This window comes from Motacilla alba, chromosome 3, assembly GCF_015832195.1.
Source record: "Motacilla alba alba isolate MOTALB_02 chromosome 3, Motacilla_alba_V1.0_pri, whole genome shotgun sequence".
Lineage (NCBI taxonomy): Eukaryota > Metazoa > Chordata > Aves > Passeriformes > Motacillidae > Motacilla > Motacilla alba.
The window spans coordinates 77,153,396-77,173,936 of NC_052018.1; the positions used below are offsets into that span (position 1 = coordinate 77,153,396).

The following is a 20,541-nucleotide window of genomic DNA, read 5'->3' on the forward strand; positions in this document are numbered from 1 at the left end:
CTACCACAGAACAAAACCCAGTCTTGCTAAAACAGCACTGGCTTCTGTGTTACCTTTACAAATCCATTAAAACAATAAAATTGTACCAAAGTAGGGGAAAAAAAGGCAACCATCCCTAAAAGGGATAACAGATTTCTATTAGCAGTATTCAGATCAATACACCTACTTGGATGCTCCTTTTTGAAGCTTACCATTAACATTTTATGCAAATCCTCTTCAAAAGAATCAATGTTGCAATCAATCTTTTGCAAGTCATCTAACACTTCCCGTAACATGAACTGGTAATATTGCTTCATTAAGAGTCCACCCTTCAGAACTTCTTTACACTCTCTTACTAGCTGCAAGAGAAAAACCCCAAAACTGCCATCAGTCAAGACATTACTCTTAAATTCACTCCTTGTCTAAAAAGTGAAGCCCAGCTTGTCTAAACACGTTAGTTTACCACTAAATTATTTCTAGAGCTTTTTGAAACAAATACAGTTGCTCTACACATCTGCAGGAAAGATGTCACTAGTTTTCCAGGATTATTGCAATCCCATTATTTGCCACATCAATGCAAATGGAGATGGAGGCAGATGTTTCAGACTTACTCCCTGCACAATGCCACAGCAAGCAGCTTACTGGAAAATTAGTTTAGAAAGTGGCAAAAGGGCTCACAGTCACAAAATCACCACTTTCAATGGAAGCAAGTCAGGAAAAATAGGCAATGTGTTTAACATATGCTCAGAGACATGTTTTACTACAGTGAATTCACTGTCAATCTCATGGGCAGGCACCCTCAATACCAAAATCCGTATCAGACTGAAAACAATTAGTGGGGTTTTGTTGCTTCCCTGGGCAAAGCTAACATGAGGAAAGCTCTCTTTTCAACTGCAGAAGGGGTTGCCTTTGGAAGAGTTGTCACCTCTCCCTGAAAGCTTAGTCTTTATCTATTTCAAGAGGCATGGACAACGACAGGTACAGGAGTACACAAGGAGCAAGGATCATTTCAAACCTACACTAACATGTTAATAATGCCTTTCTTTCAGAAGCCCTTCAAGTGCTAAGTGTGCATTCCGAGATCATCATCAGTCTTCAGGTTTGACAATCCCTGATTTTTTTCTTAGGGTCAGAGGGAATGGAATTGCTGGCTAGATTAATATGCCTTTTAAAATCTTCTATAATGGGTCTCCTGGTAAAGTAATACATCAACATAGTGGACTCAATGTATGAAAAAATACAACGGCACAAAAGCAGAAAACATACAAGAATGTTATTAGTATGACAAGAGTCTTTGGAATCCTTTACAGGCCAGAACACATTGTATAGCGCTTCTTGATGTACAGAGGAAACAAGGACAATAGTCTGATTTCTACAGTTTAAAATTTACCAAGTTAGGTGAAAAAGGGTAAAAAAAAAAGGAATTTTTATAAGGCAGAAATCCAAATGGACACTTTTATATCCCTAACATGTCATATACTTTAAAATTCCTTCTTCACTCAATCACATGCAGTGTACTTTCTATTAATCTATGCGGTTATTTTTTCCCTTGAATGCACATCCATTCCAAAATAAACTTGAAAAGCTTCATTAATAATTGAGTTTATTTAAATATTACTCTTCTACAGCGGTATTCTATCAACTAACAGAATGTAGGATTTACAAAAAAACAGTAGAGTTAATCTTTGCATCAACTTTTGAAACTGAAATTCACAAGGCAGTGACCAAACAAAATTTTGGTGTATAATGAGCACATGAAAGAATATACAGCTTAAACTGAAAATATTCTCACTATAATTGGTTTGATGGGTTCCTTTTTCTTTAGATAGTTTATTCAATAAATTATTTTCTCAAAGCAGGTGGGGCAAGACAAACAATACCAAATTTAATAACCAAAGAGAAATAAGCCACATGCACATACACACATCCACCTCTCAACACAAATGCTGAATTTGAGAACCATCTTGAACTGTTCAGGTACTAAAATGCCATTAAAAGAGAACAGCTCTCTCCAATAACACAGGATTACCAGGATTACAAAAGCTAGTACTGAAAGTGAAACATGGACAAAAAGGAGGAAGGCAGCAAGAAAGGACAGGAGAAAACACGTATTGTAACAGGTATGCAATCTGTGTGAGTTTTCTTTTTGTGTATATACTTTTCATTGAAAACCCTACTAATTTTTTAACACAATTGACTTCCCAGCAATACAAAAATTTAATGTCAACGTAGTTGAGTAACAAGACTACCATACCTGATACATTCACACAGTACTGCTACATATTTCCAATGGCACCAAAAAGCAAGAGATACTGAAAGGTCTCAGTGCCTCAAATAAGATTCACTAGGTCAATCCCTACAAAAAACAGACTCTGCTGTGCTAGCTGCATACAAAGAACAATCAAGATGGTAAGACCATCTTACAGAAGCAAATGGAGCAGTGCTACTTCCAGAATGCTGTGCTCCAGCACCAGCTCTCCTTCCCAAATAATACCTTGAAAGAGCTGAAAAATCTTATGCCTGCATTTAAGATGGCCCAGCTGTCTTGAGTTGTGTACAAGTCCTGCATCCCTGCCCAGTGGCCAGGAGAGCAGCATAACCGAAGATACGTGAGCTGATCATATTTCAGATGGTCAGCTTCTGAGGGCTAGAGAGTGTGAGGCAGGACATTGATGAAGTCCCCTCTCAGTTGTCTCTTCTCATGGCTGAACAGGCCCAACTCCCTCAGCCTTTCCTCACAGGAGAGATGCTCCAAGCCCCTAATCATCTTTGTCCTCCACTGGACGCAGTCCAGGAGCTCTACGTCTCTCTTGTACTGAGGAGCTCAGAATTGGACACAGCAGTCCTGATGCACCTCACTAGAGCTTGAATAGAGGGGCAGGATCACCTCCCTCAACCTGCTGGCAATGCTCTGATATGATAATAAAGCTACGTAATTTGGGGATCAATCTAAATTATAGGATCCAGCTTCCAGAAGGTTGGACCAGAGTATCTCTAATCCAGTCTTCTCTGTAATTCTGCAATACTCCATGAATTTGCAGAATAAAAGAGAATCCTGGACTCTTCTTTTCAGCTTGCTGAAGATTTTAGGAATTACAATTCTTCAGGAAACAAACAGATCTATTTGCAAAACATCCTCCATAGCTCCTCTGCCTGCTCAGAAATACTGTGTGGGACAGGAACCATTTGCTGAGTTTAATTCAGTTTTTCAATGTCATTAGTAAGGCAGTATCCACCACCCAAACAGTCTGGTACAAACACATTGTTTTCCAGGAAAAAAGTGCAATTTTTACTTAACTTAGGGTCTAGAAGGAGCACACAAAATATTAAGGGGGAAAAAACAAAATCATCCCCATCTCTGAAGGGTACACTGTGCCTAACAGAGTATGCTATGCAGTGGATTACTCTGTCACTGTTAAGGATGAAATTGTAGGCTTCAATCGATGGGGAGAACAAGGGAGAGCACAGAGCAGGCAAGAAGAGAGGGCAAATTTATTTGGGACCACAAAGTAACATAGCAATGGATTTTGGATCAGCAAATAACCAGAATGTGAGATCATAATCAGTCCAAGAGCTTATTTAGATGTTTACTCCTAGAGATCATCTGATAAAACTACGATTTGGTTATGCTTGACAGGATGCAGGGAGATCAGATGAATTTAGTAGGTCCTGGACTATACTTTGAAAATGGGCATTGATCTAAACAGTCTCCATTGTACCTGACAGCCTCCAGAAAATAAATCCTTATACCATACTCTCAACCAGTGACAGGACTGACAATATTGGGTCATTGCCCACAGAAAATAATACAATAGACTGGGGAAGACTTTTTTTTATTTCATTTTTCTTCTCAATTAACTTTCATGATGCAACTACTGCATGTTAGCAGACGTCTTACATTCACAAGAGAAAAAATCAAATCAAAGAAAAAAAGAGAACTACTACTAGAACTACTTACTACTCGATGCTTAAAACTACATATATAGCTTAAGAAACCCAAATAGAGGAAGATGTGCTAGAGAAGCTAACATAGCTTATAATGCAAACGGAACCAACACTGTTTACTTTTGTTAGCTAATAATATTTTTAATCACCAGTTTTGATATGGAAGCCTAAATCAGAGAGCTATACATGACTAGTTATTTATTATGTAAAAAGCACATCTCCATATGAAATACAAGACTATTTACAAAACTTATTACATAATTATACACTGTAATTTCTTACATTAATCCTCTTTAAACTGACACCAAATCATAATGAAATGACAAAATATTTTGAACAGCAAATACATATTTAAAAAGAAATTGCAGCACACCTGTTTAATACTCAAAAGAGATGGTTCCCCAGCAGGTCTTTGTTCCAACCTCAGCTTGAGACATTCATGGATAACATTGAGCAGGACCCGGCAGAGAACCAAGAATGCCGGTTCAAAAGATGGCAAATCCATGGATTTCAACTCCTCCCATGATACAGCACTGCATTTTTGCTCGCAACAAGGTGGGAAATTTAGTAACTGCACATAATCTGAACACAACATGGGGTCTGGAAATTCTGAAAACTGTAACAAAAAATAGGTATCAGGAAAAAGAACTTTAAAAGTCTTTAGGATTTTGAATTTGTTTAAAGTAGCATGCACAGAAGTATATTTTTAAAAGGTAATAGTCTATTAGCTGGCAAGTCAACCACACAAGTTTCAAGTTTATATCACTGGGAGATTTTTAATGTTAACTTTTTTTTTTAAGGATCACCAGTCTCAGGAAAAAAAACTATGGACCCTTCGGAATGAACAAAACCACTTATTTATGTTTCTGTTATGACATTATCTAGAGAAACAAGTGTGCACTAAGCTATATCAGGTACACAACCTCATTCCTTTTCAAATGCATAATGCATATATTAACATAAAACTCCACATTGTAAATTAATGCAATATTTTAAAAAATATCACTAGCTAAACTAAAAAAGTAACTTTTGAATTTCAGTAGCTTTTAAATTTAAACTGTTTAAAAAAGGAAGATGAAGACAGAGACATCAAGCTGGTTTGTTGTTTTGGGGGTTTTTGGGTGGTTTTTTTTTAAATAATAGATTTATTTTTCATTTAAATTAAGGTTCTATTTAAATAAAATTACTTTTCTAATTAGAGAAAATAATTGAGACTCTATGAAATGAACATACTAGAAATCTAAGCTGTGTATCTTGTGATAACGCTCTAAGCAAGGCTGTACATGGAGGTACTCTGGGGTTTAATTTAGAAAGAAAACTTGGACTGCAGAATGTGTAGCTCCTAAAGATAGCAACACACTAGTCATCATTTAAGGATAAGATTTGTTTCAGATTAAGTTTGTTTTATTCTCATTTCTCAGTTGCTAACCATGACATCTGAATATCCTTCATTCATACAGTAGACATAACTAGCATTTTCTAGGTTTTTCTTCAGCCAAATTTAAATAACATCACTACAAAAGGAAGAAAAATATTACCAGTAATTAGAGTAAGATAATGATAAATGATAAAACTACTGTCTAGAAAGTTTAAAAAACCTTTTAAGCTCATAATGTAGCAGAAAATTAAAACACATATGTACAAACATATCTTCTTAGATGGAATGTTAATGTCTTCTTTTTACTCTCTTATTTAAAAGGAACATATAGCACCAGAATAGCATCAGAGCTGAAGATTTTTATACAAGAAGTTTTCATCAACAAACAGATCATGAAAATACTACACTTCCACAGTACAACAAAAAACCTTAAGAAATACAATCCTCATGGTGATGCAAATATAGTTTGGGGAAATTCAGTTCTTATAAAAATATTAAAGAACTAGTCTATGAGCAAGAATTACATAGCCAAATTTAATCAATTTGCAATATCCTTTTCTAGCATCAAGGATAACAGTAAATGACATCAGGGCTTAGTAACAGACAGCTAAACTTTTATTGTTCAACATCTGACTAATCTTAATCTTCTGCAGGCCCAATGTGAAATGTTTCAAATACTTCTTATAAAAACCTCAAGAAAAACTCTAAGCCATTTATTGAAAGCATACAAAAAAACACACTCCAAATTGCAGCCGGTTGAATAAACAACAAACAGGGTACACAAGCTTAAATACATTGTATTAAAATAATATCCAATCTCATAAGCTAAGTTAGAAATATTATCCATCTTCACCAAGAATGAAATTGTACAACTTCTATACAGAATGGACTCTATAATGCCTAGAGCCCTGTCAAAGTATCAGAGCCTACAGAGGAATCAAACATGTTTTAGAAAACATTAAGACCAGGAATATGTATAAAGATTTACACGTATTTAGGATGAAATGAGCATTAAAATGTATACAGTGGAAGAATCCAGAAAGCACATTTTAGATGTGTTTTAGACACTGTTTAAGCAACACCAGAAGCAAAAGTACGTCCAGAGACTTAGAAGTATGCACATAAACACAGAGTAAAGCAACAGAAACACTAAAGATTAACAGAATACTAACAACTCTGTCTGCATACAAATACCAAACTGAACTGCACTAAAAAAAAAAAAAAGATACTACATTCAAAGTACTGTCAGGTGCAAAGACCAAGCAATTGAAACCCATGTCTTCCATTTTAGTATAAAGTTATCTTTTGCTGCAGTAACTAACACAATTCTGACAGAGTTGTTTGTGGTTTTTTCTGATAAAGTCCTTTAAATGTTGGTGCAGGAAAGAAGTTTACAATTTATAACATTCACCTTTACTAAAAACCATTTCTTAAAAGAGAATAATATTCCAAAGAAAAGGTAATAACTACTGAAAATGAACATTCAAAGTAGTCACAAGGGTAGAGAAGGAAGAAAAGATTAACCTTACATCTTATACAAGTCATCCAACACTACATTTCCAGAAAGTCTAATTCTGTGAAGCTGCAGCAAAAACTCTAGCTACTTAATGCTTCATTGACTTGTTTTAAAAACCCTTACGCAGTCAAAACTTTTGAGGTATTTAGCAGTTCCAAAAATATATCCAAAGTACATTTTCAATACCCCCATATTACGTCTTGCTTACTTTGATTTTTAAATTTATTTCAACCTATATATTAAGCTGAACTTTCCTAAGTGTATGTGGTTTGGGGGTGTTGTTGGTTACTGTAACAAGATACCTCCATGTTCTGCTTAGGCACTTGACTCTAAGGAAATGGTCACGCATTTCTAATACAAATTTTTTAAAACACAAGCTGAAACCAATTAGAGAATAAATAAAATTTCAACTAGTAGCTTAATTTCTACAGTAATATCTACACTAGTAACAGTACAAATAAAAACTTTCAAAATGAAATAGCTTTATATTTGTAAATTTATTCATCCTAAAAAAAATAGCCTCTAAGGGAGATCAACAATTTTTATTCCTTTTGCAAACGTGACAGTCAACATTAAGACATCTGCAACTTTTTGAAGACCACATATGGCATCCAAATCAGAATGGGCACGTTAACTAAGACATGCCTTTGTCCAGAATTCTCAGGGCCACTTTACCAAGGAGAGCAAGTAACCCTTACCACCAATTTTTCCTAGCATAAAAATGCCTACAAGTTAGACAACAGTTTATATTAAGAAACAATACTCTGCATTGAAAGAATTAGTGACCACATGTTACAATATGAAACTACTGTCCTTCAATTACTGCTTCATTCCTACATTGGTTTTATTAACTCAGTCAATTCTTAATTAAGAATATAAAATGACCCAAAGAAAAACAATAATTAAGCTAAAAGCCAGCTAAAGCATGCAACACTAACATGACTTGTTGTCATAGATTTCAAGGTTGAGTCCACTCATTTATCCCATCTCTCCTCAAGCATAATGTACCACCACAGTACTTCATTTGGGTAGATAAGAAAAAACACCAAAAAAACTACAGTGACATTTTTATAAAGAATGTCTTGCAGAAAAACATCCAGTCTTGAAGACAAGAAAAATTACCACCTCCATAGCTGATTTTTCTCAAATTCAACTGCTGGACTTGATTTGCCACAGTGATTTTTCTGACTTGTTGATTTAGACATTAGAAAATAAAATGAACAAAGATGTTATCACAAAAATGTCATTTCAATTACAAACAAGAAAAGAGAACTAGTTTGGGCTTCACACAAATTAAGTCAAATGACAGATTCATTTCCGTGGAAGGAGAACTGGGCTCCTAATCATAATATACACTGTTTTTCAAAAACCAACTAAGCAACCAAAATGTTCATAAGATGCCAATTCCTACATTTTCAGTTAGGAACAACACAGCAAGGAGGTGCTGTAATCCATCTACACTAGTAACCTACCTCCAGCTGGTGATCACTCCTTACCAACGCCATACGGGCCCTTTGCAATGAACCATGCATTAGCTTGTGCAGTCTTAAAATTAGTTTCCTCAACCCCATTTGCTTCAGTGCTTTATCAACAAACGGCCTGTAAATAGAGGTCAAACAATGCTGGCTGCAGCTTCCCTCAGCACTGCATTCTGGAATAACCCAGGAAGTAGAGTCATCCTCGGATTCAAGCCTATCAAGCCTCCTTGAAAAATGGTCCTGAAAGTCAAAATTTGGCTTATTAGTAAAATTGTTCTTGATGGCTTGTCTAAGTTCCTCAACATTCTCCTCAGAGATTTGTTCTTCACCATCACTCTCTTCTGTGCATGTTCCTGAGGACTCCTTTACTTCTACTTCCCTATCAATGTCTTCATCATCTGGATCATTGTCCTTAGACAGTCGAGGAGAAGGAATTTCAAACACTGGCCAGCCAATGTCAGACAGATTTTTGATGCCCAATACAGTCCCCATAATCCTTAGTTTCTGGTTTAAGTCTTTTGTAATATTTAACCACAGACAGAGTGCCTGCACCCTGTCTTGGAAGTCCTTTGCAGCATACTTTTCGTAGTCCTTTTGAAGAGCCTGCAGAGATGGATAAAGTGCCTCTATGTACTCCAGCAGCTCCATTATTCGCTTTACCTGCTCAAATGAGACCCGCTGGCGGTGGAGGTGTTCATGGTAACTCGAGTAACCCAAAGCACTAGTTCCATGTGTTGATTTGCAAACTCCTTCTCCTGAAGTACCATTGAGACTGGCTCCATTTTTTACAGAGGAGAAGTTTCCATAGTCCACTTTGAAGGTGAGGATTTCATTGATGATATCAGGGATAGCTTGACGGGCTGCATAGAGATAGAGGTCTTGGTCATTAATGCTCCGGCCAGCATGCCAAGCTTGCAGCTCCAGCCAGATCAGCTCATTGGATCGGTTCAACCAGACAGAGGAGGTGTTATCCTGTCCTCTCTGTTCCCTGTCCTTCTTCTTCGAGACTGAGGTAAGTTTTAACAAAAGCCGGAGGGTTTCAAAGAATTTTAACCGGTCTGCCGGGCAATCAGTCCTAGAAGTCTGGCGTGTAGTTCTGGGTATTGGCATGGGCACAGAGACTGGAAGCTTAGCATGGCTACAGCCAAGGCTGAGGTAAGGCTTATTGAGATCAACATCTGGAATTGGTTTTTTTGGCAGAGATCCACCAACTGAGTCTAACATAAATGAGCACTGCACATTTTTCTTGTGATCTCGTTCTGTTGTCCTTAGGGCATCTCTGATCTTTTTCCCTTGCTTATAGCTGTGCTCTTCCACATTCTCAATGGTTTTCCCATTGTCTTTATGCAAAGACTGAGATGGCACACTCGTCTTTTCTGTAAGCAAAGAAAGAAGAATGTGACTGCAGCAACAAAAACAAGCATATTTCAATTCAGTTCCCAATCACTTTTCTTAGGCTGAGCGTAAAAATGTTTAATATCAATACAAAAAAATAGGCATGGATAGAAGTAAAATGTAATCTTATAATTATAAGTTACCACTACTATACCCTAAACCAAAGGATTTTTTTCTTTTTCTCTTGCTTTACCTTTTTTTTTGCAGAAAGGACCTCAGAGAATTCTCATCTTGAGTACGCCAATGAATATGGTGTGACACAAATTAAACAACCAAATACCAGAAGCACAAGTAAGCCAAGCTCCTAATTCCCAAAATTATTTCAGTTATCTAAATATAGATATCTTAAATCTTATTTGTAAACATCTAAAAAGTTATTTCAAATTTATTTTTATAATTATTAGTTACATCCAACCAACCTCTGATAGACTTCTCTTACTGAAGTATAGCCATTCAAGCTCAGTAAGAGCATATACATACACATTCAAGGTCAACAAACTACTCCACAATGTTTTGGGATAGCTTTGGTTTTTCCTCTTCATAATACAAAATAACAGTTCTGAGATGGTACACATAGGCAAAATAAAAAATAAAAAAAAAACAACTATGAACTTTCCAGAAAAAGATACTTTACACAACACTATCCAATTAATCAGAAAAAAACCTCAAACATATTTTAAGATACTCATGATAACAAAGAAAAGGATATTATCATGCCAGAAGTAAGAACCATTACCCTCACAAATAGAAAGACCTTGCTCCAAAAACTCAAAATCTGTAAGCAGGGATAAACAACAACTCCTTGTTTCTCATAAAGGTATCAATCTTCCAAATGTGCTCAGAAGCAAAGGCTAACAATGAAATATAATACGTTATATTTCTTAAGTATCACAATGTCTCCGTTTAGAAACTAACTCTTTTTTAAAGCACATAATGAAAAAACAGTAACAAACAACACCAAAAAGCAAGAAAAGTTTACAGAGCCACTATATACAGGGTTAAAATAGAGTTAATGTTGCAACAAAAGAACTTTACTGGCTTTTAAATGTGCCTTTTAGCAAAGTTAAAGAGGCTTAATAATTCTAATGCCTACAGTTAACTGGCAATAATAACAGGATTTTTCTGTATTTTCATATAAGGAAGAGGTATTTTGGTGAATGTTCTCTTCAGTGACGTTATTTGGAGGTTGCATGAAGTGAAAGGGAAACAGAAGCTTTGGAAAATGTTTGTAATGGCCCTTCTTTTATTACAAACTTGCATTCCACAGCCCTACACAACCAAAGAATTTACTACATTCCCTTATTCGCTCCAAACAATTCATCTTTTTCTTCCCTACATTTTACTTCAAAAATGTTACCCTTGCTATACACTCTAATATTTCCTTGTTTCACGTGAAGCAATTTTAAAAATTGCTTCCAAAACATTACCTGGCAATAGTCAAGCTGCCGTAATTCTGGCAAATAATTGTCTGACATAGTTTGTTATTTGTCAAAAAATATATCAAACAAACAACAAAACAAACCCACAAAAATCTAGTTGTATTCTGTATGAAAACATTGAACATACAATCTTAAATAGCTATTCTGCACCCATGCAATTTCAGCAACAACAAAAAAAATCACTTTAAGCTAAAAGGTTTTATTATTTGGTACCATTACCTAGCAACATTAGGGAAAAAACACATATCAAGTATGGGTTTTCCCCTGTTATCTCCTTATACTAAAGCATCAGAAGCAAGCAGAAGTAACTACACTTTAAGTGATTCACTGACATTAAAGAGCAATCACTAAAAATTGTATTTTGCAATAAACAGCCTGTGAAGTGCTTCAGAACATGAAAACTGAGCAGAAAAGCAACTACATCATTACTACAGATCACAGAATCACAGAAAAAAAGTGATTAAAAATACTTCTGAAAGTAATTTTTTCCAACTTTCTTCTCAAAATTTGGTTTATTTCAAAACTAATTTAGCCTGCTCATGATCTTAACCAGTTGTATTTTAGAAATCTCCAAAGATAGAGATTCCACAAGCCAACAATCCCTCTGGTAAACTTCATTGTTCAAGCACTCTCATGGCAAAATTTTTCTTCTAATACCCAAGAGCCTTACCTTGTTGCAATTCACAACAGCTGCCTCCTGCTCTTTCACTGTACCTCAGTATCCAGCTCCACCTTCTGTATGAGTGTATAAGTGTATATATCCAGCTCCATCTTCTGTATAAGTGCACCTCCACCAGGTAACAAAAGGCATTTTAGGGAAAAATCCAAGACACCACACCTACCTTTCAAAGTAGAGCGGCCAGCAGGTCTGCTGACATTATTTTTCTGATGCTTTGTTGACATCCGCTTCATCTGGCGGGGTGTACTAGGGGGAGAAGCGCCATAGAAAGTGTCAGCACTTGCTTCATCTGATAATTCCTCAGGGTCGGATTCAGAGATCTTGGAAGTAGCATCTTCTGATTTGCACTCTTTCCTGCAGAGGACAAGATAAACCATTATATTCAAGATAAAGAAATTTTACTTGCAATATCTGTTTAAAAAGCTAATTCTTCCATAAATCACAATCACTGTCAACGTTCTGTATTTTATTGTCATATCCACATATATTTACCCCAGGTTTTTTTCATATCCCTAAGGATAAGTTTCCAATCAAACAAATAATAGGCAACATACAAAGAGAATGGTATAGGCAGTGTCACTAGAAGAACACAATGTAAACATACATAGATACGCATCTCTTCCTGAAAAAAACTTGTGGCAAGCCCAAACTAAGAGATGCATGAAATAAACAAAGGTTCAAACATACAAACATAACACAAGACATTCAATCTAATCAGTAGCAGGGACAACAGCAGAGGTCTTCTTTTCCATCCTCCACCCCCTAAACTCATACCACAAAGGCAACTTCTAAAAATCACTCTCCCACCCTTCACAAAACTTCTATCTAGCATAGGTGATCTGAAAGTATTTTTCACAGATTTTAAACTCAAGAATACCATTAAGATCATAAATAAATACTATCATTCCACACTGCTGCCATACATGGAATTCTCTTGCTTGAACACATATCAGGGAGAAGAACATACACCATTTTCAAAGAAAAAAAGGAAACAGTTTGCCTCTATTCCCTCACTTATTTCTGAAGCAGGTATGCAAATAACAACTCTATAGAACTCTCAGTAACTCTTGATTCTAGTAAAAGACAAGCAAAGAAACAGTCGATCTAAATCAGTGCAAGATAGCATCAGTATCTGATAACTTCAATTTCATTCAAATCACAAATTATATTTTACTTGCTACTATTTTAGGGGCAGACAAGGAATGTTACTCATAACTCTAGTGAAATGAGTCTGAGTTACTGCAGCAAGAAGTATGTCAGAATATTGACAGCTAGAACAGCAGTAAGGCTAAAAAAACACAAATACTGTTCTTTCTCTTGGCCTTTAGCTATAAACAGAAATAAATACCTTAGCATGCAGAACGGTTATGTTCTCTACAATGTTCTCTACAAAGCAACAGAAACACTCAGTGCATGAAATACTCTTTTCACTTTACTCTTCTCACTCTACTACTTCAGCTTTGAGAAGGCAAGAGGCAAGTTCACCAACTTCTGCAGATAAACTTTACTGGTTATCCGATAAAAATGACCCAGATGGTACCGCAGCACCACCTGGAGTCTTAGGAGTGCCCTACAACCTGGTCATAGTGACAACCACACAAAATCATCAATACTTTTAGTCTGGTTCTCTTGCCTTGGGACATCATACTGCTACTGTGTCTTAGCAATGTGATTTAACCAACCCCCACTGTCCAAATATAAAAAACCCTCTTACAATTGTTCCTACAGACCTTGTGAAAATAGGTGGATGACTAGGAGAAACGGATCTTGTAAGCGTTGAGCTGGGAAAGTGGAGAATTCAAGTTTACATCTTTTTGGATGCCAGAAGAGCTTTATTCCTGAGAATGCTTGCAAACAGCCCTACTGCAAAACAGGCAGAGAACACCCCTCTGATCTTGCCAAAGACAAATCAACCACAAGAGACTAAACCACATAAAACAGAAGTCATTAGTTCCAGCGCTTATGGAGCCATTTATTTTTTCAGTGATCTCACTGGCCTGGCAAGGCACAGGGTGGAGTGCTGATGCTCTTGCAGAGTCTGGCAGAACAGATCCTGCAAGCACTCATGTTAGGTCTCCAAGGCAGCTTTAAACTAGGACAAGTTACCTCATTAGGGAAGACCAGTGAAAACACTGTTTTCCTTCTGTTTATAAGTAAGCAACCTCTTTGAAGAACTTAATGATCAAACCTCTCTACCAAGCCAAACTAAGTGATCTTTAAAGAACTTTAGGTTATTTTGGTCTCTACTGCTGAAGGCACTTGAAAGATCTGTAGATGGGGCCCTGACAGGACATGGTTTATTGGTGGACTTGAAGGTGTTACTTTACAGTCAGACTCAATCTTAGAGGTCTTTATCAACCTAAATGATTCTACAATTCTACCTTGTTTGTTTCTTGCTACGTCTGATGAGAGGGCATGAGTGCCAGAAGTATCCAAATTACCCTCCAACCTCACACCTGAATTGCATACATACCTATAGAGCAGCATCCACTATGACTTAACATTCAACCATTTTTGCTGGGTAATTTAGTAAGATGTTCTTTGAAAAGAAGCACAGCAGACATCACAAAACATGCAGCACTTGAAATCGTATCACAAAACCAGCAATCATGCTCTCATTCGTAACAACAGATGCAGTCTTGTTAGCAGCTGGTGAGATGATCTAACCAAAGCTGGCTGGTCTGCTTAGAGAGAGAAATGCACAGGTTGCAAAGCAAGTTTTAAAAATCCAGCATACTCAGTTTAGGGTTTGTGTGCAAAGCCTATACCTCAACTCAGACCTCAAATCAGTGTCAATTAACACGATGAATCAGTTTCACCAGTTCAAGCCTTATGGTAGAACAATGCGCTAAATATACAGGGTCTGAACTAAAGCAGCTACATCAACTTTGACATGCTAGGATCAATTTTCCTAATCCAGACAACACCAGACATACATGATCTTCAGCAGCAACACTCTAGTACTAAAATCAGTTATGACTTTTACAGATTACTGACACAGCATTTGCAATGTTTGTGTGTTATTTAACGTCATGAACAAACCATAGACTAATTACATCTGCTAATCTCTAAAACGCAGTGCTGGCAAACCTGAATCAGATTATAGTGTTGGTTATTAAACAGAATTGTTGATTCCTAAATACTGTTGCAACCAGGGTTGAGAAACATTAATCAAGGCTAATTTCTTCTTAGCTACCAAGATATGCAGGTTTTCTCCCCCACAGTCAGTGAGAATCATCCAAATCCTAATTAGGCTTACACACAGAAAGTGAAAGCTAGAAATGTGACAAATGCAGTTACTATTTGCCAATAGCAGCCTAACCCAATCCCTACTAGGAAAACTAGAAGTGTGTAATTTTCATATTCTATTTACGGGTTCCCAGCTTCAATTTTCATGAGAAAAATGCTTCTTGGAAATTCACCCTTGGAATCTAAGAAAGACTGTACTCAGGATGCATAAATCACAAATATTGCAAGACTTTTAAGAGCAGTATGGTAATAACAACAACCAAAGCAAAACACTTTGACAGCTCAGTCATGAAAATCAAGATGATCCTTCCAGACTTTCAAAGGCCTGCAAACAAAAATAGGAAGGGGGGACAGAATTCAAGGCATGAAATTTGAAGCAGCAGGGCAAGAAACAAAACGTCTGGTAACCACCACCACTGATAAAGTACAACCTTTGGAAAAGTACATTCATTTATCACCAAAAAAATACAATTAGCAAATGAAAAGACCACTGAGGATCACAGGGGAACATTACAATAATTAGGCTGAAGTAGGAGGAATAAGATTTTTAACCAGTACAAAATTTTGCAGTTTCCTCAAGCATTATGAAAACTTGCAAAGTTTGTAACAGCCATTATTGAGAGATCATCCTAAAAACTATGACAGCTATATAGGGGAAAACATCTTTTTACTCTTCCCTTCTATCAGCTACCCTCGTCATAAGCAGGAATTCAAATATATTAGGCACTTACATAATCAACTCAGGTTCAGCCATTGCTCATCATCCCACAGGCAGGTTAAAAGCTTGTTGGGGATCAGAGCAGTAGAGGTCAATGGACTGGACTACCAGCACATGGCAGTAAGTTTGAGTTATGCAGTTACCACACAGGAGCCAGGATCATCACCCACCACAATGGTTTGGAAGCTGTGCACTCCAGACACTGTGCTGTAAACAGCCTCCTGCAGTTTCAAAGACATCACACCATGCAGGAATCAGGAAGGCTCTTTCTCAACACCTCTTATGGCACCTGCCACTCTCATACAAAGAACTGCAACGTCTTTACAGATACAGATTTGGGTCCAGCCCCAAACTACCAATTACCAGCTCTTGACATTCAGTGGCTTTGTTTTAAAAGCAAAGTGTCTGTTTTTCACATACATATGCCTTAACTCAGATTCAGCTCCATAATTCATGCAGGAAAACAAAGCTACATTAGTCTGTTCTTAGTAACACACATTGCCAGTCAGCAAAAGCAGCAGAAAACATAGGCACTGCACACTGCCAAATACATCTTGTTCAAGTTAAGGTAGCTCTCCCTAAAGGTAGTTGCCATCAGTCTATTTTAAACAGTATTCTGACAAGAACTGTCATTACCCAACAGCTGCTGGTAATACAAAAAGCAAACAGAATTTCAGAATTTTTAGGTACTCACCTTTGCACCTGTTATAACAGAAAAACCATAAAGTATTCAGTCGGTGCTGTTAAACACCACACACAACAAAACTGGAATCAGAAGCTCCAGTTTCTTTGGGGCAGTAGTAGGTTTCATTTTGTTGCAGAAGAGAATGTAATGGTAGTCCTGGACCAACAGCAAAAGGAAGGAACTTCACTAAACAATCAGTAGCACCTTGGGTATCAAAGACTGAGGATTAGACAACCTAATCAGGAAAACAAGATGGAAAAGCCTGAAGTTCTACTACAGTACGGGACAGCTACCTGGCATAAACACAGTGTTACATTTCAACGTTAGGAAAGCATCATGCACCCCGGTATTTTAACCACTTTTTAAAAATTATGTTCTGAGGGAAGCTGTAAGCTTAAATAAATGGACATGGTTCTGAAAGGTTGCTGAACCAGAAGCAGAAGCAACTAAAAATCCAGCTTTTGATAAGGTATTTTCAAACATCTGCTACAAGTGTGAATACAAAAATGAAATGTTTGATGCTACTGCGTTTACTATGAACTGCCCTAAGTGCAGCAAAAGGAAGTCTTCAGTAGAACGCAAGGAAAAGATCTTCTTGGTGTTTTTTAATTACATTTTTTTATTACAGCACAGCAGGAATTTGCACACAAGCATGTACAAATGAAGCTGTATTTTTTGCTATATGCACCCTGTTTTTAAGTCTGGCACAGCACTTACAGGAAGAAAATTTCAAATTTCAAATTATATTTTAAAGAAGATACAGTATCAGCATAAAAATTTCAGTTTTAATAAATATTTAAATTCAAATTCAGCTGTATATAGCTACAATTTTTTTCTCCCAGAGCAATCAAGGGAAGGCGGGATATGTGATCATTTAATCTCTGCAGCCTAGGAATGAACCACCAGCATACTGGGGGGAAAAAGCTGATACCTGAACAGGAGTAAAGGAGAGCAAAAAATTTATTCATAACAGATAGTAGTTTTACCATTTACTCCTGAAACAAAATGCAAAAAAGCACTTGCATCTTTCATCTAGTATGTCTACATATGCAAATCCTACAGAATCTAAGTTTGCATTAAAACAGCATACAGCAGAGACTGTAAGAGCACAAAAAAAAGAAGGAATATTAAAAAAAATTATCGAGTATGAAATGTAATGCTATTCACCCAACTTTCTACAGAGAAGACCCTCGGAAATTACCAACACTACAGCCACAGTAAGATGACACAGTAAGAAGGGGAACCTGTTCCAGTGCACCTTTTGTTTCCCAAGTTGCACATCCCTGGCCCTTTTGCCATCCCTTCTGCACAGAAGGCAACAAGCATGTGACCTCAATCACCAACCTACCAGTGAACAAACCCATTGGTTTTTTTGGTGCACCATTTACCCGTCAGATTAATACCCACAAGCAAAAACCCCACAGCCATGCGACAGCCAAGCTCCTCCACTGCATCCTTCCTGAGCCTGGCATTCTCTTGTAGAGACACCAGGGCGAAGAAGGCAACCCACTGAGTGTTAAGCGAAATGGTGCCCTCAGTCACTCTCTTCTGGCTGCATATGAAGCAGTTTTACATGACTGTCTGTCCTTTCTGCTTTCCAGACACTTTGCCAGAAGTCACCAGCACCCAAGATGCACAGGTATAACTTAAAGTACCAACCCGGGTTCTTCACTGGGGCTGCCAAAACAATCCAGCTTAGCTGGAATGCCTTTGTTAGCAGGATTTTTCCAACTTCAGCCACTTTAATTTTGATTAGGCAGCTAAATGTACTTAATGTCACACAAGCAAGTTTTACCTGGCAGACATTCTTAGCTCAGGAAGGGCAAGAGAGGCATGTTAGCAAATGAGAACAGTAGTTTTTAGCTGAATCAGCCACAAAACTAACGCAGATTTTACTTGCAGCAACAATAAAAGCAAAATATTTGGGCAGGAAAATGCTTAAAGTGATACTGGTGTAACCACCAAGAACTGATTGATTACATAATTCCAGTAGCTTTCTTATAAATCACCTATGAACAAGGGACTGTGAACACAGGAATAATGACAGAAACACTAAAACTTCATTAGTGAAACGTCAGGACGTAACAGAAACCCTTGAAAAGCCCTGCTTTGTTCACGATTTACACCTTATTTCTCTTTGAAAACTAACCTGTAGCAGGGCTGCACAAATGTGGGCACTCAAGGCTGCTATGAAACCCATGCCACCCTTGGCAAACTACAGGTTTACACTACAACAGCCCTGCTAACAGTTAAGTACAATAAATTCCACATCAACTAAGGAAGCAATATAAAGCAAGTATTTCTCCTGCAACACAAACAGTGGTTTGGAGTACGACTTCACTGTGAGAAAACCACCACTGTTTCTCCAGAAACCACCAAGGACAAAATAAAAGTCATTACTTGGGAAAAGACTAATTTACAGCTTTGAGCTAAACAGTTAAACTGTAATTGATTCCCAGCAACTTTTCCTCCTTGGTAACTCTCAATTAAGCTGTTTAATTAGAATGGAAGGACCCAGCAAGTGTGAACACACCTCATTTCTACAGTAGATCTGAAGCACATGTCTGACTGGGCACCACCAATTTCCTTAGAGCACTAATGTACTTACTAGCAAATTTTAGTTCAACAGAAAAATTTTAACAGAATTTTCTACTTCTCAAGACCTGGAAGCCACCAGAGTCAGTCCTGCGAACTACTACTACTTTGGCACTTTTCACAAAATTCTCCTTTATTCCTGGGCAGAAGCTTCCATACGTGCTTACTATATTTGCAACAGAAAGACAATGTCACAGAAAAATCTAACCAAAGCTATTGAAAGAGTGGTGAGGTACCTTTTGGCAGCACCTTTTGGCAGATTAGAACAACACGGTAAACCTTAAAAGAAGAAACTGTCAAACACTGATTCAGGAATAAATTAAGCCGAATGCAAAGTAGAATTCATCATATCTTTTTATAGCAAGTAGTGATAAGAACTAGTGATACATATTTAAATGATCTAAGGAAGTAATTTTTCTTCTGCAAGTCATACCAACTAGAAATAAGTATAAAAACATTAATAAAATAGAACTCTCATAAAAGTTTTGGCAGTTCTTCATGTTCTCATCTCAGAAAAACATACCCAGAACTTTCTGGTTTTTTTTACTAGCAAATTTGAGAACAGAGAAAGCTTAACTAATTTTTTCATCTTGGATTATTATAAGTTTTCATACTAATTTGAACCATGATGTAACAGCATTTACAGTACATTCATTTCTGAGCTAGCCCCCAAAAGATTATTTGATTAAAACTATGCTATATTTTATTTCTAAAGAAAAAAAAGGCCTACTTAATTCTACCCTTGCTCTATAATATGCAATAAAATGTGAAAGTGTTGATGGGTTTGTTAGGTTTCCACATCCAAGTTTAAGCCTGCCAAGTGGGGCTGCAAATGGATCAAAGGTTAGAACTGCAGGAACAAGAGCTAAAAGAGCTTTACCCAGCCCAGTTAGAATCCAGCTCTTTTCGCTTAACAACTGATGTTAAAATATTCATTGATTCCAGACCCCATGCTTCTCCTTTAGTGCTACTTCTTCAACCTCAACTATATGTTAGCTCATATTTGGGAATTTGAGCTGATTTTTTTTACGTAAGACTCTCTGAAATATGCTTTCCTCACTAATGATGTTTGAGCACTACACAGTACAGTATCAATCCAAAGGGTAAGTGCTGCAATTAAGCTTGGCACCTGCACAGATCAGATCCCAAGGTCTCAAGCCACACACCAATGCAGTAAAGTACACTTAATTAAGAGCTATTTATGAAAAATCTGTACTAACACACCTGCATGGATTTTCTGGAAAACTTAAGCTACACCAAGAAAAGTTACATACTACCGGGAAAAGAGCATCGGGTTGCTAGGTTCAACTATATATATATCATATATAAAAGTGATAAACTGGGAAATGCACAGACCTGTGATAAAAGATAAAAAGAACTGTAACAGCCATTATTCCCCCACTCTCCCACACACACTCTATTCTTCAGGCAGAAAGTTCAATTGCCAGATAAGAAAAAGCTAACAACTGGTTACGATCCCAAAGT

General features: G+C 37.0%; 1 protein-coding gene across 9 annotated transcripts in view; it reads right to left on the reverse strand.

The window, feature by feature from the left end:
• Positions 1-20,541, reverse strand: part of MAP3K4 (mitogen-activated protein kinase kinase kinase 4) — an 83,329-nt gene that overhangs the window by 37,383 nt on the left and 25,405 nt on the right. For all 9 annotated transcript variants that reach the window (XR_005256165.1, XM_038130366.1, XM_038130361.1 and 6 more), the window contains exons 2-5: positions 11,973-12,163; positions 8,291-9,672; positions 4,298-4,540; positions 192-338 (exon numbers count right to left, since the gene is read on the reverse strand). Coding sequence is in view for 8 of the 9 variants with exons in the window: in XM_038130361.1 (XP_037986289.1) it covers positions 192-338; positions 4,298-4,540; positions 8,291-9,672; positions 11,973-12,163 (1,963 nt within the window). In the remaining variant the exon portion in view is untranslated. The remainder of the gene's footprint in view (positions 1-191; positions 339-4,297; positions 4,541-8,290; positions 9,673-11,972; positions 12,164-20,541) is intronic.